Below are 27,837 nucleotides of genomic sequence, written 5' to 3'. Positions count from 1 at the left end.
AAGTTTCCACTTGACAGAAATGTGTTTTTGTTTGAGATTCCCGAGGTTCGCACGGTGTCATCCTCCTGAAAAGGAAACACCTTGTGGCGTCAGGTGAGCTGCAAAAGGTGCTGTCAGTCACATAACCCTGAGCCTCAGCAGGAAGTCTGATCCCTTCATAATAAAAGCATGTTCTTCACCTGCACTAATCAGGCTGAGAACACGCTGGGCTGGAGTCACGTGATCGACTTGTAGTTCAAACACAGCTGTTTCCTTTCCTGAGTTCTTATCACATCTCCTAAACACATTTCCTCCACCTCAGAACGTTTCTATCAAGGAAAAGTGGTTAGGAAAGGAGGTAGGAGACCACTGAGTGTATGTGAACGTGAAGGGCTTTTATTGTGAAATGCAGGGTAGGGAAAAGTTGTTCCGCACATGCGCGGTAGAGATCCTGCGTGAGCAGAGACTAGTCAGTTTAATAAGTTTGATGATTTGTTTAAAATACAGAACAAAAGTAAACAAAGTAGGACGGTAGGGCATCATGGCGGCTTTATGAACGGTAAGAGGCGGGAACACGGGGGCGACGGTCAGAGGGAGGACATCAACAGGAGGAGGACCGGAAGCTGTTTGAAAGCCGTGAGCGGGAGTTTGTCAGCAGGGGGAGAAACCGGCACCCGGAGCGAAGACATGGACCCCCTGCAGGAGCTCCTGGACCGGGTCAAGCCCAGCACCGAGGCGGTGAGTCCCAGTCTGACCCTGTTTGCCCGAACTGAGCGATAAATAACAGTCTACGTACACGCACAGCCCTGCGTACGTAGACTGTCTGCGTCATGACGTAGGCAGAGTTCAGTTCAGTTCATTTTTATTTCAAACATTTCAAACATGTGCCTTCACAATCATTACAAAATATCATTCCAGTATTTGTTTGAAAAGGAGTAGGCTGAAGTATTTACTTATTTGTCCCTACCCCTTCAAGTTTTACCTCTCATCCATTTAATTTTTTTTTGTCTTAAATTAAACAAACAACATATGAAACATATGAAGTAAAACAAAACATAACATACATAAATCAAAAACAAGAAATTAGCAAGCCCCACCACAGTATAGTTTCTTTCATATGAAAAATACAGAATGTGTATATTTGCAGATACACAAGTTATGGAAAAACAACAAACCAAAACAAAACAAAAAAAAAAAGAACCACAACACCATTACCAGCTACATTACCGTCCTGGGTTAACCCCGTTTTCTTCATTCTTATTTAAAATTAGGTTTTTATATTTTACTTTAAACTGTTTTATGTTTTGACTGTCTTTCATTTCTTCTGTTAGACTGTTCCATAATTTAACTCCTGCAATTGACATAGTTCTTAAAGTTGTTCTAGCACTTTGTATTTTTAAATTCCATTTCCCTCTTAAGTTATACCCACCTTCTCTTTCTATGAACAATTTACAGATTTCTTTGGGAAGCAATTTATTTCTGACTTTATACATTATTTGCGCTGTTTTAAGCTTCACCAAGTCTTGGAATTTAATAGCTTGCATTTTGACAAAGAGTGCATTTGTATGGTCCCTGTACCCTACATTATTTATTAATCTAATGGCCCTTTTCTGTATTATAGTTATTGTTTGTGTGTTACTTTTGTATGTGTTTCCCCAGACCTCTACACAGTAGCTCATATATGGCAGTAGTAAAGCACAGTATAAAATGTGCAGTGCTTTCTGATCCAACATATGCTTTGCTTTCCCCAGGACGGCAATGCCCCGTGCCAATTTCCCCCGAACATAAGTAATGTGTGGCTTCCAACAGAGCTCGTGGTCAATGATCACCCCAAGAAATTTTATTTCATTGACTCTTTCTAAATATACATTGTCAACACATATTTCTACTTCGATGTTTTTCTTTAGGTTTCCAAACAACATAAATTTGGTTTTATCGAGATTCAATGATAATTTATTTATATCAAACCACTTCTTTAATATCGTTAATTCCTGTGTGATCATCTCCAAAACCTGTGGCAACTCCTCTCCTGCACACAGTATATTTGTGTCATCTGCAAATATTACAAACTTTAAAATCTCCGATACTCTGCAGATATCATTTAAGTACATAATAAACATTTTTGGACCCAGTACTGAACCTTGAGGTACTCCACAAGCTATATCCATCAAATTAGATTTATATTCATTTATTTGTACATATTGTTGCCTATTCCCTACATAGCTTTTTAACCATTCCAAAACCACTCCCCTAAACCCGTACTTTTCCAGTTTTTTTAATAGAATTTCATGATTAACAGTATCAAACGCCTTCTTTAGATCTAAGAAAACTCCGAGCGCATACCTCTTATTATCCATACATTCCGTTATCTTTTCCATTAAATCTATCAGTGCCAAAGCTGTTGATCTGTTGTTTCTGAACCCATACTGACTATCTGTCATTAATTCATATTTTTCCACAAAACTGTCAAATCTTTTTATGAAGAGTTTTTCCAGTATCTTAGAGAACTGGGAGAGTATTGACACTGGTCTATAGTTTGTAAAATGATGTCTTTCACCGGTTTTGTAAATGGGAATAACTTTAGCAACTTTCATTTTTTGTGGAAAAACTCCTTTTTGAAACGACAAGTTGAATATATATTTTAATGGTTTTACGATACCATCAATAACTGTCTTTACCGTTACCATATCAATATCATTCCAGTCTGTACTGGTTTTGTTCTTAAGTCCTCTAACTATGTCATAAATCTCTTTCTCTTCCACTGCTCTTAAAAACATTGAGCTACTATTCCTTTCAATATTTTCACCAGTGTCCCTTTCTATTCCATCAACCTTTATTTCTTCTGCCAGTTTTGGCCCTATGTTTACGAAGAATTCATTAAAGCCATTTACTATCTCTTCCATGTTATTAATACTTCTTGTCCCTTCTATAAAGTACCCAGGGTAATCATTATTCCTTGATTCATTTTTGATTATTCTGTTTAATACATTCCATATATCTCTTGTGTTATCTTTATTGTGTTCTAACCTTTTAATGTAATACTCTTTTACAGGATCTCATTATATTAGTTAATTTATTTTTGTAAGTTTTATACTTCATTTCAGTTTCTATTGTTCTCTTTTTTATGAATTCTCGATATAGGGTATTCTTTTTTTTGCTGGCATTTTGTAGTCCTTTTGTCATCCATGGTCTTCCTGCATAGTTGTGTTTCCTATTGATTTCAATTACTGGGCAGTTTTTATCAAGTAATGTGTTAAATGTTCTTAAAAATCCTTCGTAAGCTTTATTAACTTCTGTTTGTTCATACACAATATTCCAATCTTGCTTTAAAAGTTACTTTCTAAGACAATTTAAGGTCTTCTCTGTTCTTATTCTTTTGTAAATAATCTTATGTCCATCGTTGTTCACTTTATAATGGCATTTATAAGATGCAAAGACTGGTAAATGGTCACTTATATCATTGATTAACAGCCCACTTTTTATCTTTCCTTCTATTATATTTGTAAATATATTATCTAATAGAGTTGCACAATGAGATGTTATTCTGGTCGGTCTTGTTATCAGTGGAAATAAACCGATGCTGTACATGGAATCAATAAATTCTTCTGTACTCTTATTATGATTTGGATTCAATAAGTCAATATTAAAGTCCCCACAAATAAACATTCTTTTCTGATTTATATTTGTAAATAAGTCCTCCATATTATCCTTAAATATCTCAATCTTAGATCCTGGTGTTCTATATATACAACTGACAATTAGGTTTTTCCTTTTTTCTATACTTATTTCCACTGATAAACATTCCATCACTCCATCAATAACAGTCGTCATTCTTCCCATTCTTTTGTACTTTAGGTTTTTATCAATGTAAAGTGCCACCCCACCTCCTTTCTTGTTGATCCTGTCTACATGAAGGAATTCATATCCATTTATTTTAAAGTCTTCTTCTTTTCCAGGAGTTATCCAGGTCTCCGATATGGCTATCACATTGAATGGCTGTTCAAACTGTTATGTAGTCTTTGATGGATTGAAAGTTTGCATATAAGCTTCGACTATTAAAGTGAACCATTGTTATACCCTGTTCTACCTTGAATTCCTTTTTAAGTTGCTCATTTGTATAATAATTGCATTCATTTGTCTTATTGTTAAAGAAATTACAATCAGGATCTATGTTGCTGTCATACATCAATGTCTTATTTTCAATATCTATATGAGTTGTTAGTAGAAAATTGTCAGACATCTGCGTTGGTTGTGCACTTGGACGGTCACATCATATTTAGCACTGCTTTGCATTTATCAGTTATATTTTTCTAGTTCAGTCATCTCTTTGATGACTAGAACCTTAGCCTGCTCTGGTGTTCCATTTAACTTAATGAATATTTTACAGTCTGACGTCCAAGTTGACTGTATTTTCTTCTGTTTTCTTAATATTCTTGCTTGTCTTGCAATGTCTGCATTTTTCTTGATTAGGTGTTCATTTAAATAAACATTTGTACCTTTTAGCTTTCTTCCTTGCTTGAGCAGTTCTTTTTTCTGTTTTCTATTAACAAAATGAATGATAATGGCAGGAAGAGGATGGCATCCCTCAATATTTTTACTGTCCATTTTGATACCTTTGCTTTTAAAGAAGGCCATTACCTGCTCTTCCAAAGAGCGTAGCTCTTGCTCGGGTGGCTCCCCTCTCTCTGCTGCTGCTACCCGTGCGTATGTCTGATGCTTGGTTTCCAGTCCTGTCACTATCACATCATTTACTCTTGAATATTGTTCCAGATCTGACACCCGTCCTTCCAGCATAGCAATCTTCTTGTCCTTTTCCTCGCTCTGCCTTCTTAGTTCTTTAATATCATCCATTAAATTGAGTATCAGATTTTGTTGTTTTGAAATTGTTGTTATTTCTTCAGACATAAAGTTTAGGGATTTCTTTATGTCCTCCAGTTCCTCCTCATTAACGTTGCTCCTCTTAGGCGGCATCTTAACGGCGTTAAGGCCCGCTGGTTGCGAAGCACCCTTGAGGGTTGCCGAAACCCGGCCTGTCCTGGCAATTAAGAGCAGCAGCCGATCGCTGTTTCGAGCTAATTCTATAGCAGAAATCCACACAGAAAAGAGAATATAAGGATGTGAGCCTGTTCTACATTTATTATTGTGACCTCCGACCTGCTGCTTTGTTTCTTTAGGAGTCCCTGTGGTTAAAGAACATCTTCACCTCCATCTCTGAACACCTGAGTCCTGTGGTGTGTAGCTCCGCCCCCTCGCAGACAGGTGAGTTCCTGTTTGTTTGAAACAGCTGGCTGATAAATCAGCTGTACTTTAAATCCTTAATGACGATGTCCATGTCTTTTATGAAACCAAATACTATTTAAACCATTATTTAAACAGTGAAAGCAGGGCTCACCTGCCCTCACAGGTGTCATCAGAGCAGTCCAGTGTGTAGATGTGAGTGTGGTTCAAAGGTCAGAGCCATGAAGGTGACCGACTGTCAGTGAGGAACAGGGAGGACTAAGAGTCTGAGGATGAAGAGCAGCTGCTTCCTCAGGTGGTCCCACCTGTTGACACACCAGCTCTGGTGTCCACTTCAGGTGTTCTCAGTGGGCGGGGCTTCAGTTGTTTATGTTTGTGTTTACCCTTTAAACTTTGTTTTCCCAGGTAACCACGGTGACCTCAGCCTCTTTGACCTGAGCATGTGTGCGGTGCAGGCGATCCAGCAGCAGATGTGTGTGGCCCACAGCTTACCTGTCAGCTACAGGTAACGCCCGCTGACATCATCGCTGTAGCAGGTCACGTGACCTGGCCTTACCGCTGTCCTCCCGTCTGTCCGCAGGCTGCTGTCCGTCTCCCAGCTCGTCTCCCAGCAGCACCTGGCCTGCGTCAGCAACCTGTCCTGGAGCACCAATCGGCAGAGAGCCTGGGCCAGGGAGGCGGAGCTCGCCGTGCCGGGTCAGAGGGCGCTGCCGAGGGTCAACCTGCTGCTGATTGGCTGTCTGAGAGAAGGCCCTGACGGAGAGTACAGGCTGACGGACGCCAGCGGCAGCGTCATGTGTGAGGTGAGTCAGAGGGGGAGGAGCCTAACCTTAACCCATCGTCCATCAGCTGGTTAGTTCTCAGGAGCTTCTTCACAGCAGCGTCACTAAACCGGATCTGGTCAGAACTGATGGTAACGAGGTCACAACAAACTGCAGGTGTTCATGTGCAACGTGAATGAAATCGAATTCCTCTTTAATTCAGCTCATTCTCTGTGCAGGGACACAAGTGCTGATAGAGTCTGGTCATCACACGCTTCTCTGCTGATGTTTACATCAGCATGAAACAAGCAAACAAGCTCAACAGCTGACTTTCATTTCTGTAACTCAGAAACATCAGGACTTGTTAAATGTGAGCTGTGTTTATATGGATTCACTTAGCTGATCGATAAGTAAGGATGTAAAGACAGAGTCTGTCAGCAAGTGAGTAACTGTGCTGGCACAGACGTGATGACAGCAGAGCTTTATAAAGATGTGGAGCCTCCTCCTCACATAAAGTATACAGATAGCATCACCTGCAGTAACCTGACAGATTACAGTCAGACAGCTGCAGCAGGCTCAGTGTGGTCCTAGCATCACCGCACGGATTAATGACTCACAGTACTTGAAATGTGCAATTCCCTTGTGTTCTTATTGCTATTTATTCTATTCTTCCCTTTTCTATACTCTGTATTTGTATATGTGTATATTTCTGCTCACCTTCTGTAACTTCTGTCGGTGCTGGGCTGTTGGAAACCGAATTTCCTGGAGGAACGCAGCCGAGGGATCAATAAAGTTTCATCTAATCAGATCAGATTAGATTAGATTAGATTAGATTAGATCAGATCTAATCTAATCTAATCTGATCTAATCTAATCTAATTTAATTTGATCTAATCTGATCCAATCTAATCTAATCTGATCTGATCTAATCTAATCTAATTTAATTTGATCTAATCTGATCCAATCTAATCTAATCTAATCTAATCTAATCTAATCTGATCTACTGCAGCTATAAAACAAACGGCATCACTGCAGATCAGAGCTGATGAAGCTGTCATCATCAGTACAGGCTTCCAGCATCCACCCAGGACACACTCCGCCTCTCTCTCACCCGCGTCTCTCTCTCTCATCCAGTGCCTGTCTCTCTCGCCCCTGTGGCTCGATCGTCCCGTTTTCCTCCCTCACTGGAACTACATCCCCCACAATGCATCGGGCCAGGAAGAGGCCGCAGGCTTCTTGGAGCTGATTGGCTCCCCTGTCCTGTTGTGTCCTGGTGCTGAGCAGGGATTGGCTGCTGCTCCTGGAAGGGTGGAGCTAAGCGGAGCGGTGGGAGTCGGAGAGGCCGGCAGGCTGCTGAGGCACAGGTGGGTCACATGACCTCTGAACTGCAGCGGAGTTTCTGAGCAGTGTGTGTGACAGATGTGTGTGTGTGTGCTCCAGGGTCAAAGGTCAGCGGCTGAGCGTGTTCGGAGAGGTGGGCTCAGTCTGCCCTCTGCTGGCCGTGGCAGGAACGACCTTCTTTTGCTTCACGCTGACGGATGAGTCGCGCTCGCTGCCCGTGCTCGTACAGGTACCAGCTCTCTGAGGATGATGATGGTGAGGAGGGACGATGAAGCTCAGTGTGTGTGTGTGTGTGCAGGACAGCAGCCGGCTCAGCTGGATCCAGCGTGTGTGTGTCGGGCAGAGCGTGTGTGTGACAGCTCTACGTGTGTGTGCGCTACGAGGCTGGAGAGGAAACAACATCCTGTGTGTGACGAAGCGCTCCGAGCTGCACGCCGACTACACGCACACACAGGAACACACACAGGAACACACACACTCTGAGTCCCTGCTGTCACAGCCTGCTGAGGACGACTGTGAGGAGGCGGAGCATGAGGAGGTGGAGCTGGACCAATCAGCTGTGAGGATAAAGCAATCCAAAGTCATCAGCTACCAGGTGAGAGTGCTGTGAGCTCTGATTGGCTACCACAGGTTTGTACCTGTGTGCTGATTACTAAGCCTCCTCTGCTGTGATAGGGCACGGTGACTGAGGTTGTGAGTGAGGGGGCGGGGCTCTACGTGCTGGATGGGAAGGTGGGTCTGTGCGTGGCCTATCAGCCGGCGGCGAAGAGGAGGCTGAGGGCGGGAGACAGAGTGGAGGTGAGTCACATGATGTGACATCATCATGCCCGTTTGTGTTCGTGGCAGCCACGACTAATAAAGTTTGATGGTTCCTCCCCCTGCAGTTGCATCACGCCCACTTCCTGTACCGGCCCTGCCCGGACTTCCCTCCCAGCATGCTTTGCACCTGCCTGCGCTCCAGCCTGAGGGTGACGGCCTTCAGCAGGGCGGGAGGCTCGCCACCCGACAACCGCTGCCCGGGAGATGGGGCGTTACCACGGTTACTGCTGCAGAGAAACACAGATGTGTCCGATTACCTGTGGACCTGTCACCTAAGCTCGCAGCTGGCACACAGGTGAGGCTCCACCCACCACCACCTGTCCACAGTCAGAGACAGCAGAGCCTAACCTTTGTCCTCCTGTCCTCCGCTGGCTCTGGCTTGTTTCCTGGTCCTGGTTCTGGTCTTGGTCCTCAGTCTGGTCCAAGGTGTGTGGAGGCAGCAGTGTGTGTGCTTGCTGTCCTGGAGGCTGATGGAGACTCTGAGCAGAGCTGGAGGACGAGGACGCAGAGACATCTACGCTGAGATGCTGGACGAGCCTCACACCTGTCCTGTGACGCAGGTAGGTCCCACTCTCACCTGTCTTCCTTACAGGTGAGTGTGGAGCATGCTCAGTGTGCTCTGTGTCCCTGCAGTACAGCGTGTCCTCGGCGGTCCGGCAGTACCTCGGTGTGTCGGAGCTCCTGGAGTCCCTGCAGACTGGCTGCTGGTCTTCGGCCCCTCTGAGCTCTCTGCTGCCCCCTGATGGCTCCAACCTGACCTCCGCCCAGATCAACGGGTTCCTGTCCTGGTCTTGCAGGACTCTGTCCTCCGAGCCTCGGGGTGGAGACGCTGTCAGGTAAGGTGACAGCAGCTCCCACATGAAGTCATGTGATTACGTACCAATGGTTTTTGCCGGTTTGTGTGTCAGGCAGCGCCCCCTGCTGCTGGTCGGCGTGCTGGAGCTGCCGTCACAGACGTCTGAGCTCAAACACTCGATGCAGCTCAGAGACGCCGCGGGAGCTGCAGCCTGCGTGCTGACGGAGAGCAGCGAGGAGGAGGAGGGAGCGCAGAGGGCGGTCTTTAACAGCGCCTGGATCGGTACAATGCACGCACACAGACACACACACAGTGACACACAGCTTTATTCTTTAATGTGTGTGTGTGTGTGTGTGTGTGTGTGCTGCAGGTTGTCTGGTGGGTGTGGTGCAGTTCACCATGGTGACAGAGAGATTCCTCCAATCAGATTTCCCCTCCTACCAACACCTGGACCAGGACAGGTTCATCACACACAAACACTGCAGGTACACACACACACAACCTGCAGCATGCTGACTGCTCATTGGTCCACTCTCTGTGATGTAAGAGGGCGTCTGATTGGTTCAGGGTGTGAGCTTCCTTCCTGGTTGTAAACATTATGAGTTAAATAAAGCTGGGTTCAATTCACAGGGTTTACCTGCAGTTCTCTCTGGACCACCTGCACATCCTGAGTCCATCTGTTGCCATGGAGACACACCTGAGACACAAGGGGGAGGAGCCAGGAGGGGATGTCACTGCCAGGAAGCAGACAGTAGAAGAAGAAGAAGAGACTGCTGGGAGTAAGAGGAGGAGAAGAGAAGAAGAAGAAGCCAACTCCGGCAACCCCTGGCCCTGTGTCTCCATGGTGATCAGGGTGGAGCAGAAGGAGGGTGTGTCCTGGAGGAATACAGGGGCGGAGGCAGAGGATCAGGAGGCAGGGCTGAGACTGTGCTTCTCAGTGAAAGCTGCTGTGATTGGTCCAGTGGTCAGCTGGAGGCGGGACCCAAAGAATGAGCCAATGACAGAGAAAGAAAGTGAACAAAAGCAGGAGAGAAAGGTGAGAGACGCACCTGTGTGTGTTTACCTGAGCTCACCTGGATACACAGTTACGTGTGTGTGTGTGTGTGTGTGTGTGTGTGTGTGTGTGTGTGTGTGTGTGTGTGTGTGTGTGTGTGTGTGCGTGCGTGCAGGTGGTGCTGGCGTTCTCAGGTGTGTGTACGCGGTGGTTTCCTGTCCTCCAGCCTGGATGTTTCTACAGACTCATCGCCGCTAACACTCAGGTATCAACCCAGCTTTGATGATGTCACTAAGGGGCGTGGCCAGAGGTTGGCCTCATCGGTCTCTGCTCTCTGATATTAGTACACATGAACACGTTTTTCAGCTTTAACTGTAGTTGTTCACACACTGAGGTTAATTATGGAGTTCCACAGGGTTCAATGCTTGGACCAGTTCTGTTTACATTATACATGCTTCCCTTAGGCAGCATCATCAAAACACAGCTTACATTTTTACTGCTATGCAGATGACTCCCACCATTCCTGTTTGTGGGGAGTTGATCTGACCTGAATCCTTGCAGCTGATTGGCCCATGTGTCTGTCAATCAGGATCCCAGTGTTCTGATTGGCTGTGGAGTTTCTGAGCGCAGTGGGGTGGATCTCCACGCTGAGTCGACCCTACAAGTCAGACGTGGTTGGAGATTCCACACTCTGACACGCCCACTGCTGCTGCCCACCTGCAGACAGGTAACACTCGGTTTGCTCCCCATCTTCCTCCAGGACCCTTAAACTTTTTTTTTAGAGATTGACAGACCATGTGACTTTCACGCATTGCATTGTGGGTACAAGTGGCAACAAAATCAAAACCCTGCATTAAGCGCTAGTATTTCCAGCACTTTGGGGTCCTTCGGGACTAAGTAAAGAATACAAATACAGGCCATTTACCGTTTATTTAGCTGTTGTTAAATATTTTATCTCCTGTACAGGCCAACACAATCTGTTTGTTGTTTCAGGTTGTAGTGTTACACAACATTTTCAGATCTAATATAAATAAAATGAGTGTTTCGTAATTCATTCAATTTATTGTCTTTATTTATAACTGGCATCATTGTTTCATTCTATTATAGAATCTTACAAGAAAGAGGCAACATTGTAAAAATCCATCAGCTTTATTAGCTGCTTCCTGAAAAACAAATCAACAATGCAAAGAAAAAAACTTTGCTAACAACAAACTGGAAAACAGTTATTCATCACTTGCTTGCTTCAGTACAACCCTTGGGCACATATATGCGGACGTTTCGTGGCTGTTTCGATATCGCTCTCTCTCTTAACCAATCAGATCTGGCTGTGGTAGCAGCTTTAAACTCGGTATGACCCAGGCTGATAGAGGGGCCAGTCTGGATCACATTCCTGCATTTTGTTTCTGGTTTTCCTACAAAACACAACAAACATTAGCCCGCAAAGCCACAGTGAACAAAGCAGCATAGCAACGAATTCAATTCAAATCAATATAAGACTTATTTGTAACCTACATCATCAATCATGTTGTGATAAATTACGTAATAACTCCAACAGAAGACTTAATAATACAACACAGTTAATAATACAGCAGCTTCTTGCCATTTTTGTGTTTCTTTTTATTACTGTGTGACTGTTTTCGTGTGAAAGCCTGCGTGCGCTAGTACCGCTTGCCACTCGTTCCCACAATCCTTTGCGGTTTTACCCCTGAATGACGTCATATTTTTAATGTCTGTGTTTTCAGGCCGTCCCACCCACAGTCTTGTCCGTCTCAGAGGTCTTAGACTGCAGGTAAACTGCTCGTCCCTCACTGAGTCGCCCCCTGTGGCCATCCGAGGAACTGCAGCTGCAGCCTGCTTTAAACTCTTACTGGTGTGTGTGTGTGTGTGTGTGTGTGTGTGTGTGTGTGTTTCAGCTCAGAGCTGGTGTGTTTTCAGGGTGTGGTGTCTGAAAGGATCAGTGTGAACAACAGGACCGCCCACTCTGGACACACACACTCAGGTACAAACACACAGGTGGTTTGTGTATCAGGCTTTTCTGCTGTGAAGTTGTAACATGGGAGTCTATGGGGGCGACTCACTGCTGCCTCTGCTGGACACTAGAGGAACTGCAGGCATCAGTGCTTCAGGTATGAGTCTCAGGTCTGACTGTTAGCTGAATGTGTGTGTGCAGGTGTGCGTCTCACTCTTTGTGACCAAGCTGGGAGGAGTCTGCAGGTGTACCTGGACCTAAGCCACACCCCCTACCCACCTGGCCTGTTGCCGGGTAACACTCTGCTGTTGTCTGGTTTCCAGAGGAGGCTGTCCAGGTGAGACACACATAGACAGGCTTATAAAAGTTTGGACTCTTTATTTGGACTCATTTCCAACAATGTCAGCCCCAATAAAGTTCTGGATCATCTTGCATCAATAGGCTGCTGGTTTTCTTTACTGGTTTCAGGTGTTACCAGCAAAATAGTTGTTTGATCATCTGGAAATGTACCCAGATTTATTTATTTAGACAGAGATCTTGACCCCCCAATGTTCAATACAAAGTCACGCCCATGGTTACGTACCTGTGCGGTTTACCTGTGTGTGTGTTTCAGGACAGGAAGTGTGTACTGCACGTACTTACCTGTCAGCTCCATAACTGTGGTCTCCCTGGGAGACACCAGGTAAGTTTACAGGTAAAGTCTGGTTCACGTGTTTGTCGTGCTGTTGTTTATTTGTTTGTTTGGTTTCTATCAGCTCGGCCCAGCCTCCTCCTCCTGCTCCCATCATGCACCTGGGTGAGTGGGCTCTGAGCAGCAAGCAGAGGTGCGCTGTGGGACAGGTCAAAGGTCACGTGGTGTGTTTCCTGTTCCTGCAACTGCAGTGGAGCTGCTCGCTGTGTGGCAGCGTGTACACACAGGTACTGCATAAAATACACACAGTGTGTACAGGATGTGTTTAGTGTCAGTTTCTCGGGTGCAGTGAAAGTACTCAGAGTGCTTCATGTGTTGTTAGCGTGTTGGTGGCGTGTTAGTGTTGGTGCAGTAAGTAAAGTGTCGTTTTGGAGGAAACTGCTCACGATTTCAGGTGTGTGTGTTTACCTGTTGCTCTCTCTCTCTCAGGGCTGCAGCAGCTCTCAGTGTCACTCGACCTCGTCAGTGTTTCAGTCCAAAGCAAAGTAAGAGCAGCTTCCTGTTGAGCTCACCTGCTGATACGTGTTAATCACCTGGATGAGTCAGGTGACAGTCACATGATCAAACCATGTGGCTCTGCTCTTCCATCAGGCTGGTGATCGATGACGGGACAGGTGAGGCTCACGTCTGGTTCTCAGCTGCTCTGGTTCCTGCTCTGCTGGGATTGGCTGATGCTCAGTGGGAGGGGCTTCAGAGAGCTCTCAGGGTCAGAGGTCACATCAGAGTCTTCCCTCGTGGGCAGAGCCAGGTCAGTAGCACCTGTCAGGTGTATATGTTTACCTGTCACAGGTGAGTCACGTGCTCATCGTCGTCTTTAAACTTTATTTTATCTTTAAAATTTAAGATGAGGCTTTAACTTTGAAAGGACACATCCTGTTTGCATCCTGGTAACAGCTCCGTCTGCTCACACCTTACTGCTGAACTGGTTTGGGGGCGTGGCCACTTCCACCTTTATTTTTATTTTTTTTATTTTTTTTATTTTTTTCTGCCTGTCCCATTTGGTTCTTTAGCCGTCAGAATTGTTGTCTGAAGACCAACAAGGATACCCAATGGATTTACTTTACCAAATGGATCTTCGTGGCATTGCCGTATTGGTCCATTTGGTCGATCTTTGTTTTTATTATTTATTATATTTTATTTTCAGATGTTACAGATGGGACAGACATGAGTGAGGGATAGGAAAGGGAGAAAGAAAGAGGAAGGAAAGGAAAAACAGAAGGGGAGAGGGACAGTGGGAAAGGGGGGGAGAAAAAAAATAAAAATCTCCTGGATCACCTGTTGAGAGAAGAATAGAAAACAAGCAAAAAAACAAAAAAAAACAAAGCAACATACTAAACACAACACCATCGCATTAATCTAGCTAAGTGTAAACAGCAGTAAATACTAAATATTCAATGTTGTTGTGCAGCACGCAGGACAGATGTGCTTTGAAGTAGTAGCCAAGAAAGGTGTAATTTAAGTCTACGAGCAGTGAACACCTGTGTGGATCAGCGCGCTTGTATTCCAAAGGTTTCTCCATGTAACGATCTGCTAGGGAGTGTGGGGGGGCCACAGCCCCGTCCTCCAGGGTATGAAGCAGGTATGGAGGAGATCAAAACTCCAGACATCCAGAGGCCCCCAGAACACAAGAGACCATAGAAGACCAACAGAGGGGCAGCCGCACCACTGTCCCAGCAAGAGCTGAGGAGAGTCCCAGATGAGGGCTCACTCAGCCACTTTTAAAGGCCACTTCCACCTTTAAAAGTCTGTAGGTGTGACGGACCCACGCTGGGCTCACGTGAACAGGAGGGAGGGGCCTTACAGCCCTGTGTTTCAGCGAGACTCAGGTCGTGCCCCTGACTCCACCCACTCGACCTGATGAAGCAGCAGGTGGTGTAGTTCTGAGGGTAATCAGGGCTGACTGTGAATGCCACACCTCCCACATGGAGGGTGGAGACCACAGGGGAGGGGCAGGACAGCGAGAGGCATTTAGGACTCGGGTCACACCAGGAGAACCCACAGGGCCCCTCCACCCACAGGTGGAGCTGTGTTAAAAGACCCTGCAGACTGAAACGTCCTGTGGTCAGAGGAGGTGAAACGAGAAGAAGATGCAGCTACAACCCAAAGAACAGCGTCCACACAGTGAAGCACGGTGGGGACGCTGTGGGGGGGCCACCACAGAGAGAAACAGGCGTCCTGCAGGACGTTTCCACAGGGCCGAGCCGTGAGTCTGCAGAGACATAACCTCTGTGTCTGTCTCAGGTGTGTGACGGGGACGCTGACGACTTCCTCCTCCACTTCCTGTTGTGTCTGTGCAGCAGCGATGTCATGATTCGGCCGCTCAGCCTCACCTGCAGGAAACACACCAACCAGAGACCAGAAGGTAACCCCACCCTCACCACCCTCACCACCCTGACTGCAACCTTCAGAGTGTGTGTGTGTGTTTCAGAGGTGAGGAGGTTCACTCGAGGAGGCAGAGAGTTCCTGACCAGACTGGCTCCTCCCCTTCAGCTCACCTGTCTGCACCTCCACCCTGACTGAGCTCCACCTGCTTCGTTCTGACTTCATCTGTTCTACGTGTTCATACAAATAAAACTTTATAGTTCCTCCTCCTGTCACACGGTATCTCACCTTCACTGACCCTGACGCTGGTGATCAGGGTCAGAGGTCACACGAAGCTCTCTGGGTTTAACAGGTCATGTGACCCTTCTACAGGAAGTGATCCCTGTGAGTGGCGCCCACATCGGAGACGTTCTCAGATGGTGATTCATGAAACCTAATTGGTAAAACTAAACACTGAACGTGTTTCGGTTTGTTTACAGAGGTCAGACGGTGAAAGCTTCAGCCTGACCAGGAAAGAATCAGTCCTCTTTAAATCACACTTACTTTAAATGAATTCCTCCTCACCTTCATGTGTTTTGTATTATTGCATCTTATACTGAAAGAGTTCATCCATCGACACATTTGAATCCTGCAACATTTCACCGTGTCAGTTTGTCATGAATTGGACTATTTTAGGATTTCAGTTCATCTTTCCAATAAAGCTGGCAGCTCTGAAACCGCTGTTCTCTCTGAGGCTGTTTTACATGTAAATAAAAGTGAAATAATTAAATGTTCTGTGAACAGACCGTCCAGTGGAGCTCCTCAGGGCTCTGTGCTTTCACCACTTTGTTTTCTATGCTAATGAGTGTCAGAGCACGTCAGCATCAGTCCTTCAACATGGTCACAGCCTCTGATGAAGGTGTTCAAATGTGGCTTTTAATCCAGGTTTACACTTAAACAGTCTCCATGAAACGGGCCTCTGCCCTCATTCATCCTGGAGATCACTCGTCTAAACCAACCAACATAAAGAATGTGATGTTTTCAAAGCGAACACGTACACACAGTTGTTATGGAGACGATTAAATGTAGGAGCGATGATTTGTGAAATCCTACATGTGTGTTCTAACATGCTTTAATGATGGCACGAGCTGACAATGAATAACATAAAGTTAATAGTTAATCTGCAACAAAACTTTTTCACCGCTTCAGTTTTTGGTCTTTTCCACATACGGTTGTTGTTGTCATGGAAACAGAAACCAATCGGGCCTTGGACGGACGTCGGGAGTTCTTAACAGCAGCTCGTTGTTCATTCTGATGTTGTTTTTTAATTATATTTTATATTTAATATCATATATTGGCCTTTTTCAGCTTTATCTGAAGGGCCACGGGTCAGACTCCACCTGGGCCTGCCGCTCTCAGCCTCACTCTGAGGAAGCCCACAGTCTCTCACAGTGGAAACTACACCGGGGGACCCCATCCTTGGGGTGGACCCATTTTTGTTGTAGCGTGTTTTGGGGTTTAAAAGCCACAGAGACGCGGTGCTTAGAAAAAATGCATTTCAGCTGTGCTGATGCTCCTGACACGTTGGAACGTTGGGTTGTGTTGCGTGGTTGAGAGGAGGCGGCAAAACACCTAGCAGGCTAGTCGGAAGAACACACACCCACGCTGGTATCGGTAATCCACGGTGGTTCTTTAATACGCCTTCTTCAACAACCATATAAAAGCCCGGCTGAACGGCTGCGGCTCAACAACATAACGCCCAGCGTTCATACAACCCAAGCGTTGCAAACAAAACAAGAAGAAAACGTAAATCCGTCCCTCGTTAAGCAGAAGCGTGCAGGCACGTGTCCTCATAATCCCAGAGAGAGAGCAGCGGCACAAACTGATGACACCATCAACCCTCGACTTGGGTGTCTTAAAGGGACACCGCACCATAGTGGCTGTCACAACGTATAAGACTGGGGAAACCTGCATTCAGCTGGACCTGAAAAACACTATGTCCAGATAAACACAATCAACTTTTGGAGAAAAATAAAAGATTCTTCATCAGACTAACAACTAAAAACATGACACTTACCTTAACAGTATGGGCTACATCAAATATATTCAAGACCGACAACAACACTTCTCACTGCTGCTAATTTTAACAAAACTAAACAAAAAGTAGAAAAAGGCAATTCACCAAGTCTTGAAAAGTAAAACTGAAAAATAGAAACACAGAATAAAACATCCATCCAGATCTTTACCACCAACAACATAAAATCTATCTTAATTAAATGGCCAAATTCTCCAATAAATTAGCAATAATAAAGTAAGAAAAAATAAGACATTCAATTTATGGACGCTCAAATTAACAGAGCGACATTAAACGCACCTCATTGCCTGCCGTAGCGTTCTTCGCAGCTGCACTTCACCTCAAAGGTCGGTTAATACATCGGATTGAACTTAACCAAAGTCCAATTAAAGGAAAATAAATGTTTCTAACAAATACAATGAAGAAGATTAAAATAATTCACTGTCAGTTACTGTCGCTGTGAGTTTGACGAGGTCAGCTGCTTCATTTGGTTCTGCCTAAAGTTCTCTCAGTGATCCAGTGTTTATATGATAAGATACGTGTTTAATGCAGAGAGTTGGAATTACAAGTTGGTAAGAAGCTTTTTAACAAAGGTTTGATTTAAGCTTTAAGTTCAAAGGTGAAAGAAATTTCACGTTTGATGAAGGAAGATCAAGGCTAACAAGGACATAGGTCAAAGGTCAAAATAAGGTGAGAAAATATAATAGATATATATAATCAATCAATAAGGTGAAAATATCAGATAAAAGGGTTTATTTGGTTATAAGGAATAAAGAGGTCAAAGGTCAAAACAAGAGACACTGGTAGAGACCTCAAATCATTGTTACTGAAGAAGGAGGAGTTCTTTAACAGTACGACATTGATAGAGTTTGTTTGTGTGTTTGAGAGTTCAGACTGAAAGGGAGCGCACAATCGTGTGTGTGTCTGCAGCTGTTGTGTTGTTGCTGCATCGTTGCCTCAGGGGGAAAGTTGTGTGTGTGTTATGCAGACTAGCAGAGACTGCAGCTGTCAGCAGCCACACACACTTTCTATTCTTCAAATCAAATCACAGTGAAACATGTTCACTGACAGCTCAGCTTCAGCATCGTCTTCATGCTGTGACTGCAGCCGTTCAACTCTGTTTGTCTTTAACCCAAATCATCACAACATGCAAATATAATCATCAAAATGATGTGACTGGAAGGATGCAGCAGTCTGTGCTCCACCTTTCTCCTCCACACCTGCAGGTGGAGAACATGGATGCATGAATCTCTACAGAGTTCTTTGAATATTATCCGTCTCATCAGTTTTCAGTGAACAAAACTCCTCACAGAGCCAAAATAAGCAGTTTGTATCCAACATAACTCAGCTGGACTCTGATGCTCCGTATAACAGCCACACATGAGTCTGGATTCACTCAAAGCATTGAACAAACTTTATTGGAAATGAAGCTTTTGGACATTTGTTCTCTGATATTTGCTCTTCAGCTCGAGTCTCCATCAGTGGGAACATTTCCTGATTCAACTTTTCTTCTGTTCAAATCAAACTCCATGAGAATCAAAGTGTGAATCAGAGTCCTGATGATCAGATTCTATAGAAACATGGAGACTGTAGAGGATTTACACTCAATATGTTCATTTGTTCCCTTCAAGAAAAATCAATCATTCATCCAATAAAATCAGTCATTGATCAGTTTGATTGACAGGACAGATGATCAGAGGTGCAGAGTTTTTACCTCCATCATTGTTACAGGGACTGAAGTATGGGTGGAGTTTGTGAGTGAAGGAGCAGCCAGTAAAGGAGTAGATCAGAGCTGCAGCACCTACATCATAAAAGGAGACCAGACCCTCCTCATAATCCACAAACACCCCCACCTTCTCAGGACCAGGATGGAGACAGAGGGGGACTGAAGGACCAGCAAGAGCTTTGTACTCATTTCCATTTCTCAGCCTCACAGTCCAGAAACCATCCTGAGGTCTCAGTGTGATTTCTCCCTTCCTGTTGATCGACTCTGTGGCCACTCCTAAAGTCCATTTAGTCTTTCCTTTAACCTGAACCTCAAAGTAAAATCTGCCTGAAGAGAAACTCTGCTCTCCTAAAACATTAACACAGTCAGAAAATCTCTCTGGGTTGTCTGGAAGTTTCTTCTCCACATCAGTATCATACACTTGTTTTCCATCATCAGACAGGATGAGATTAGGATGAGCTGTATCAGGATCCAGAGTCACATCCACCTCATGCTGCTGCACCCTCTGCAGCTCAGCCTCTAACAGCTTCTTCTTCATGGGTTTCCAGACTGTCTCCTCCAGCTGAGCCACAGCTCTCCCCACAGTCCCCTCATATGATGGTGGATGAACTCTGACCTCTGTCCAGTCCTTGCTGGGTGGAGCTTTCAGGGAGGAGAAGCTTTGGAGGAGGTGGAGGTGGTCTTCAGAGCGTGAGAGCTGCTCCACCTCAGAGCTTCTCTCCATCAGCTCAGAGATTTCCTGTTCCAGATCTTTGATGAGACCTTCAGCCTGTTTCTCTGTAGCTTCCTGTTTGTCTTCGATCTCCTTCATGAGCTCCTTCAGGCGTCTCTCAACAGACTCCATCAGAGCCGTGAGGACCTGAACACCTTCTGCTTTCTGTCTGTCTGCAGCATCTTTACTCATCTTCACCGACTCTGTGATCTCCTGAATCTTCAGTCGTCTCTTCTGGATCATCTGCTGAATCTCAGCCTCTGTCTTCTCCAGCTCTGCCTTCTTTCCTTCATATTCTTCTCTCAGAGGAACAAACTCGTGGTTCTTGTGGTCTAAAACAGGGCAGAGCATGCAGACACATGTCTGGTCGGTCTTACAGAACAGCTCCAGGAGTTTATCGTGCTTCGTGCACATCCTGCCTTCCAGGTTCTCCACAGCATCAATCAGCTGATGTCTTTTCAGACCTTTCAGTGTCAGATGAGGCTCCAGGTGAGTCTGACAGTAGGAGGTCTGACACACCAGGCAGGACTTCAGGGCCTTCAGTCTGGTTCCAGTGCAGACGTCACAGGGAACTTCTCCTGGTTTGGCAGCTTGTTGCTCTGAGCTGCTGCTGCTGGCTTTCTGCTGAGCTTCACGTCTGAACTGAGCAACCATCTCAGAGATGAAGGTGTTGACCCTCAGCTGAGGTCGAGTGTAGAAAGTCTCTTTACACATGGGACACTGACAGCTCTGATTCATGTCCCAGTGCTGACTGATGCAGGTTTTGCAGAAGTTGTGTCCACATGGTGTAGTGACTGGATCAGTGAACACATCCAGACAGATGGAGCACAGAAACTGATCTTCAGATCGCAGATTGCTGGCAGCAGACATGTCTGCACTCTGAGGGAGAAAGAAGAGAAACATTTGATTCAAAATTCACTTTAAATTTCATTTTACAAAGAGAGAAACAAGCGTCAGTAGTCTGAGGAGCTTGGAGAGAAAAGCGTCTGGACTTCTTTGAGTTTCTTGAAGACGTTTCATCAGAGAAGCTTCTTCAGTTCTCAGAGTAACTGGTGGAGACCCAGCAACACACTCAGACACAAACTGGTTCATCCAAACACAAACCTAACATCGTAGTGTCTGCTGTACAGTGCAGCGTCCAGATGGACAGGATCAACGTTTGGGGATGAAGATAAATACAGTCGTTACAAAGATGTGAAATTGTTTCTCTGTTTTACAGAAGGTCCAAGATTCATCCAGATCATTTGTATACTTGAATAAATCAGTTTGTTGGATATTTTCCATCAATCACTGTGAAGTAAACTTCGACCTTGTTGGTGACTGAATACTTCTTATTGTACGTCCAGATCAACGAGCCATTAATATTAAACAGTGACTGTTCCAGTAGAGCTGACAGTGAGGAGGACGATGAATCACAAACCTCAGAAATGTGTTATTAACTGTTGATCCAGTATTTTAATGGCATTGATGAGAACATGTTTATTCAGAGGTGTCTGTATATTTGGTCCATTTGTGCGTCAGTAAAAACTGTCCTGTTTTCTCTCACAGATACTGGAACATCCTCACAAACTCAGGATGTGGAAGAAGATGAACTTTCCCAGTCACTCGCTGGGATACATCATTCATGTTATTCTGGATCCTCAGAAAACATTGATTTATTTTTGTGTTTCACATATTTGTTTGTCCAAATCAAAGATTGATGTTAGTAGAGAAGAAGCCACCATGATAAAGCCTGTGTGTGAAAACGAGATCAGTGGATTTGATCAAAATCCCATTTAAGGAGGAATTCTGTCCTCCAGTTTGTTTAAATAAGCTTTGGGATTAAACAGCATCATCTATGTTTGTGTCTGATGACATGTTTGATCCAGGTCAGCTTGAATATCACAGCTGATGTGTGGAACTCTGACATGTTTAAAGCCTGATTATCAGGATGATTCAAACACATCTGTCTAAATAATGAGATTCATGTTTCCACACAAAGTTATAAAGTGCAGCATCGACTGTTTTCTGAATGATTGAGGATCATCTGTGACTCTTACAGGATACACTAAGTCAGATAATCTTTGTAAAATGTGTGAATGACTTTTTGAAGTACTGACCAAAATCTGCTGGTTTACAGTATCAAAGGCTTTATATCAACAAAGAATAAATAGGTGTTTTCACGTCTGTAATCCTTATGATCAATCAGATCCAGAATCAATCTAAGAGGAACAGGAAGTGATAAATAACCAGGCAGTGTGGAGTCAGTCTGAAGTCCAGAGCACAGCCTGAGTCCACAGTCCTGAGCAGAGCCACAGTGAGACTGAAGCAGCAGCTCGATGCTCCTACAGTGGATCTGTGGTTACATGAGCAGATTTCTATGGATCCAGTGTGACTGTGATGAGTCCTGATGAAGTGAACAGAGTGAAGATTTGTGTAGAAGCAGGAAGTGTGATCAGCTGCACTCACCACTGTTGCTGAGAGGAACCTGATGGACTCCAGTGAATCTTCTTTTAGAGACAAACAGGACTCGACTGCAGCTCTGCTGCTGCTCTCTCACACTTTCACTTCTGCAAAATGACGTTGGGCTTCTTGTTTTTCAGCTGTTGCTCCGCCTCTTACTGCCTCTCCCTTTACAGGAATCAGCCGGTCTGTACTCAGTGACTGTGTGCAGCGGGTGGGAGGAGTGAGGAGTGGTGTGTGGGTTCACACAGTAATGACAGCCTCAGGTGATCAGGAGAAACTACCTGGATTTCCTTTTTCCACAGCAGACTGAGAGCTTCAGCTGGACCCTGAAGGAGGTCTCAGACACAGGTGGTAAAAGTACACACAGTGTGTACTGAAGTAGAAGTACTACTGTTAAAAATACTCCAAGTACTGTTTCAACTTCTTTACTGAAGTAAAAGTAAAAAGTACTGGCTGTGAAATGAGAGTAAAAAGAGCTGATTGAAGAACATTTCTAACACGTGTTTATACAAAGCTAACTGACTGTGTGACTAACTAACTGACTAACTGCTGTGGTTTGGAGTAGAGATTCCTGAATTTACCAGGTGCACCTGAAGGCAGCACAATTTAAACCGTAAATAATGATGTAGGTGCGCAAATCCTTTTCAAGCGTCACAGCATCAGATGAGCCGGCTTATGTTTGTTGCACTTCTACACCAAGTTTTTAGATTAGATAAAACTTTATTAGTCCCTCGGGTGGGTTCTAATAGCACAGCACCGACAGAAGTCACAGAATGTGAGCTGAAATATATACATACATATATAATAATATACACATGTATAAATACAGAGTATACAGAAGGGATCATAGAGTAAATAAGAATACAAGGGAATTGCACATTTCAAGTATTGTGAGTCTTTTGCACCGTTGGATATTAACAAAAGTATTGCACAGTGAAAGGCACTACAGCTTTTTTTTTACGCTCGCGATTTTTGTTCCACAAACCAAAAGAAAAAAGATTCAACCTTTAATATATTTTCATGTGTGTTTCAAGCACTATGACATATCACACACACACATGCTGAGTGTGTCACTGATAAAGCTGTGACACAGCAGCTCACTCAGTCCAGTCCAGGTAACAGACTCACCTGTTAGCAGCAGCTCTGCCCTCACAGAGCTCAGCTGCTTATTTCAGTCAGCAGGAAACATTAATATTATGGACTACAGCCGTCTGTCAGGGCCGTTCAAGGACACAACGTCACACACAGGTTTAAACTGTTAGACTCATGAATACCCACAACGTTCGATGCACATTTCTCTTTAACAGGAGCAAACGGCCTGATCAGATAATATAAGAACTCATAAAAGCTCATTTATGTAAATCTCTGCTTGGACCAGTGAAACAGTCTCACACTGATTAAACACCATCACTACTTCAGTAATGACAGAGGGGCGTAGGCGTGCTCGTGGGACAGCTTCCTCCAGCTGTGGAAACCAGATGTGGAAGCAGACTCCCTGATGTTGCAGTCCAACACCAGTGTGAGCAGAGAGGACTCAGCTGCTGGGCGGAGCTTATCTTCCTGTCCTGTTCAAATCCAGCATGAAACTCTTCTTATGTTCCCTCTTCAGTCTGATCATGTCTAACAAACATCACTGTTCACCTCCTCCTCCCTCTGTGACTCCTTCATGTCCACTTTACTCCTCAGTAAGTCTCCACAGCTCCAAGCCAGCTCTGCATTCAGAGTTAGTCCACGTTCTCACCTCCATCTTCAACCTTTCCTCAGCCAGAGTGTTGTGTCTGTGCTTCCACAGGCCCCGCTGGTTTACAAACTTGTTCCTGTTAACGGAAACAAGACGAACAGCTTTTACTTGCTAGCAAGGGAGGACCGCTCGGTGTGTCAGGAAAGCACTGAATCCACCCACAGACGACCTTTTACTGAACACAGTTACAGTACACACAAGCACCACCCATTGTAAAACCCCCTATGGTCAACAAACATAAGGCCCTATGTGTGTGTGTGTGTTTGGGGTGCGTTTGTGTGACCTCCTGCCCACAAAGGATGATAAAGCAGGAAGCTTACTAAGCAGCAAACAGAGCCCTCACATAGATGTGCCTATAACAAAACACTGCAGCCTCCCCACCAACAAACTGGCTGGAGAGGTGGTCAGAGACAAAGGAACGTCTTTGATCAGGCTGCTTGAACCAAGACTTACAAACTTAAGTAACACAATGACAACATTTAACAATTTGACTCCAACACAGAGCACTATCCCCACATGCTTCAAGACCACAACCATCATGCCCCTCCCCAAGAAAAGCCCAGCCACTAAACGCCTGCAGACCAGTCGCACTGACTCCCATCATTGCAAAGTGCTTTGAGAGAGTGGTGCTGGCCTACATCCAGAGCAACATCCCAGACACTCTGGACCCCCTGCAGTCTGCCTACCGGCCCAATAGGTCCACGTCAGACGCCATCGCTGCTGCCCCTCACTACTCCCTCTCCCACCTGGAAAACAAAGACCTCAGGGTGCTTTTTGTTGATTATAGCTCCGCCTTCAATACAGTCATCCCTCACAAACTCATTCCCAAGATCCTCAGCAGCTTCTACAGCTGCACTGTGGAGAGCACACTGACCAGCTGCATCACTGCATGGTACGGCAGCACTACTGCTATGGACCAAACGCCTGCAGAGAAGATGATCAGGACCCCGCTGCCCTCTGCATCCACCATCGCAGAGTCCAGAGGAGAGCTGCCTCCATCCTCAAAGACCCCACATCCCCCCAACACGGCTGTTCACACTTCTACCCTCAGAACGAAGGTTCAGAAGTTCAAAATCCAGAACATCCAGACTCAACAACTCCTTCTTCCCACTGCTGTCAGACTCTTGGACAGCTGACCTGTTTTAACAGTAATGTTTGCACATCAGGTCATCTTTCATATCAAGCTCACAGCTCCTTTGCACATACATCTACCTCACACTTACATTTAGTCTCCACTCATTTATTCATAGTATTTGTATCTTATCTTGTTCTATTTGTATTTATTAGCGTGCATCTGTGTGTGGACAGCACAGAGATCCACATCTGAAACCATCAACAGTCACATGTAGATCTGCTTCATCTTCAGCTCTGTGTTTCGTTTTTGTCTGATCTTCTCTGAAGCTTCCTGACAGTCAGCAGCTTTGACCTTTGACCCACATGAAGCTAACATGTGACACAGAGTCAGGACGCTCCGTGGAGATCCATCAGCACAGCAGAAACACGCTCGGGGTCATCATCTTTATAAACTTCCTGTGGATCCTACAGTCTAAGATCCAGAGCTGTCACTAGGATGGTTCAGTCATTTCTCATCAGCTACAATTAGAACTCAGAGCTGAGCAAATATAATCAATCACATGCTGTAGAAACATAGAAGTTTCTATCCTTCAGAAAACATCTGACAAAAAGATCTAAAAGTGTGTGAAGAGCAACACTTGTTGTTCTCTAAATGTTTGGCCACAGCTGTAGAAAACACTGTGAGTGTTGGTCAGTAATTACATTTAATTTAATTTCTCTTTGTGCAGGTGAACACTGTCCAATCTTCTATCTAAATGACTGCTTTGTCTTTAAAAAGGTGAAGAGCCTGAGGCCGGTGACCTTTCCCCGAGTACATCCTCACAGCGGCTCACAGGACCAGGCCTCACTCCTGTCCTGCCAGAGGAGAAGCTTCAGACATCTGATCAGTGGAGTATTAGTAACACAGAAAACTAAAGAGGACACATGTTACTTTCATCTTTATTTATTTTATACATTTGTCATTGTTAGACATGAGGTTCACTGAAATCATTAGTTTTGTCAGATTTCTCTCCCTCTTCCATGTGACTGTGTCAGCTCGTCAGCATCTGTTTGGGACGAGAATGCACCAGGAAGTAATGAAAAGTACCATTAAAAGCAGGAGAGGTTCTTATATTACAGAAGAAGAGATTATTTAAAAAACTATCTCAATGCCATCAATGATTTATGGCACTGAGATAGTCCCGTTCTACCTTTAAATACTCGAGAAGCAACAAGTAGGCCTGCAGTGCGAGAGCGAAGAGACCTGAACACTGAACAGAATCAGAATACTTTATTAATCCCTTGACTACGTCATGATCCACCTGATCGCTCCGTACAGACAGAGGCTGAAGCTCTCCAAACCTGTCATGAGGACTAAAAAGCTGTGGAGTAACAAGTTGCTGGAGGACCTTGGCACATGTTTACAGATGAGGATGAGTTCATGGACGCTGTCACCTCCTATATCCACTTCTGCAAGGACAGCATCGTGCCATCACGCACCAGGGTGAGTTATAACAGTGACAAACCCTGGTTTACTCTTAAACTCAAACAGCTGTGGCTGGAAAAGAGACAGGGACAGAGAGGCCAAGTACAGGTTCAGTAAAGAAGTGGACATTGCTAAACACCAGCACTCTGACAAGATGCAGCAGCAGATCTCAGAGAACGACTCTGCCGACAACTTCTTCTTGGCCAACACCGTCAACGACTTTTACTGCCCTTTTTATGAGCCATCAAGCAGCCTTCATACCTCCACCAGCCCCAACAATAGAGACACCTCTGACACTAATTTTTGATTAAAGTGTTGTCTTGCAGTATGTTTCGCACTAAGTACCACAGCAATTCCCTAATGTTGTAAATCTGCTCAATGTTTGGCAATAAAACCCTTTTCTGATTCTGATCTGGAAGGAAATTATGTAACAGCTGTTGACAGAGGAAGATCAAAGCTTCTTTAAACTGTGTGAACCTCAAAAAGCTAGCAGAGGGTCTGCTCTTCATCCACCAGCTCCTCTTCACCATGTTTTACCACCAGAGGAATTTGGGTTTTTATTTTTTCCTTTCTGTGGAACTCGTCAGACGTCCTGTAGGAGCAGACAGAGGAGCATCAGATGTATCCAGTCTGGTCTCATATTGACACACATGTAACATCACATGGTCCAGTTTCACAAAGAGAAGTGAAAAATCAGCTGCATGGGAGATGTTTGGTAAATTTCATGTTTTTTAGGGTGCTGAATCCAAAAGTTATGTCAATTTCTCTCCATCATGTACAGTGTTTTTGCAAAACATGAGGAGTTTCCATCAAAAAAAGTACAGCAACGATAAAATAAAGGACCCATATTTTATTACAATTAACTATGTATCATTGTTCTGCGATTCCTCAACTCCTGCTATGAACAAAATAAACCTGTTGAGACATGATCATTGCTCATCTGATCATCCTTACACTTTCTATTTTTATGTCTCTTGAGTCTCTATCTTAGAAATACTTGAATTAATGTAAGAAATCATTATTGGATATGGTTTTCTGACTCAAATATAGAACAGCAGATTTCAGCTTGAAAAAACTTTATTACACTAAAAACATGAGTTTTGCCAGACAACCTGATGAGATGGCATTTTTAAATACTTTTTCCCAGTTTCAGTGAGAAAAAATCTATAAGAAACAGTAAATCAGTCCAGCAGTACTGGAGGAGGTCCAGAGGTGCACAAGGAGGCCACCTTAAAGATCTGACACATTTAAATCAGGTCTGGTTTTATTTCCATCATCCTTTAAGGAAGGTTTGGATTTGTTATGTCACTGTGATATTCACATCATGTCAGTCACCTCCACACTGAACACTTCACACCAGCTTTAACAACAGACAAAGAACAAGAGGAACAGAGAGAAGGAGGGAGGAAGAGGACATGATTCAGAGGAAGGACAAAGGAGAAGGGAAGGGACAAAATGCATAGAATTAAGGCCGCAGTTAGCCTGCGACTTTTGCATCCCCCAATTTTGGGGCAGGAATTGGCCGGGGTTTAGTAGTCTGTTGGGGCATTACGTGGGGATGCGTGTACTGCCCCAGGGGTGGAGAGTGGGTCATGCCATTCAAGGCAGCATTTTTGCAGAAGAAAGCTCTCTGTGGGGAGCCATTGCTCCCCACTCCTAACTTTTCACTCCCATTTGTCCTGCAGACTTCGAGGGCTAGGGGCCGTTTCGTC

General features: G+C 44.7%; 2 protein-coding genes across 2 annotated transcripts; one reads left to right on the top strand and one right to left on the bottom strand.

Moving 5' to 3' along the window:
* Nucleotides 1–377: 377 nt before the first annotated feature.
* LOC146578006 (CST complex subunit CTC1-like) lies at nt 378–21,553 on the top strand. Its single transcript, XM_085257084.1, has 25 exons — nt 378–717; nt 5,154–5,238; nt 5,623–5,722; nt 5,798–6,020; nt 7,112–7,341; nt 7,418–7,547; nt 7,617–7,913; nt 7,994–8,116; nt 8,203–8,432; nt 8,553–8,697; nt 8,771–8,973; nt 9,046–9,215; nt 9,304–9,418; nt 9,564–9,969; nt 10,103–10,192; nt 10,517–10,654; nt 11,670–11,716; nt 11,841–11,926; nt 12,098–12,233; nt 12,510–12,578; nt 12,652–12,814; nt 13,017–13,072; nt 13,179–13,335; nt 14,829–14,949; nt 20,949–21,553. The coding sequence occupies exons 1-25, from the start codon at nt 532–534 to the stop codon at nt 21,098–21,100; spliced, it is 3,858 nt and encodes a 1,285-aa protein (XP_085113210.1). The 5' UTR covers nt 378–531; the 3' UTR covers nt 21,101–21,553.
* LOC146578007 (E3 ubiquitin-protein ligase TRIM21-like) lies at nt 18,362–20,318 on the bottom strand. Its single transcript, XM_085256536.1, has one exon. It carries the CDS (start codon nt 20,301–20,303, stop codon nt 18,624–18,626), a length of 1,680 nt encoding a protein of 559 aa, XP_085112662.1. The 5' UTR covers nt 20,304–20,318; the 3' UTR covers nt 18,362–18,623.
* Nucleotides 21,554–27,837: the final 6,284 nt, after the last annotated feature.

This window comes from Mchenga conophoros, linkage group LG3 (genome assembly GCF_057382185.1).
Source record: "Mchenga conophoros isolate Kocher_MC1m ecotype Shallow Benthic linkage group LG3, M_conophoros_male_GT1.1, whole genome shotgun sequence".
NCBI lineage: Eukaryota > Metazoa > Chordata > Actinopteri > Cichliformes > Cichlidae > Mchenga > Mchenga conophoros.
The sequence above is the reverse complement of the archived record's forward strand: the minus strand, read 5'-3'. Positions and strand labels throughout refer to the sequence as shown.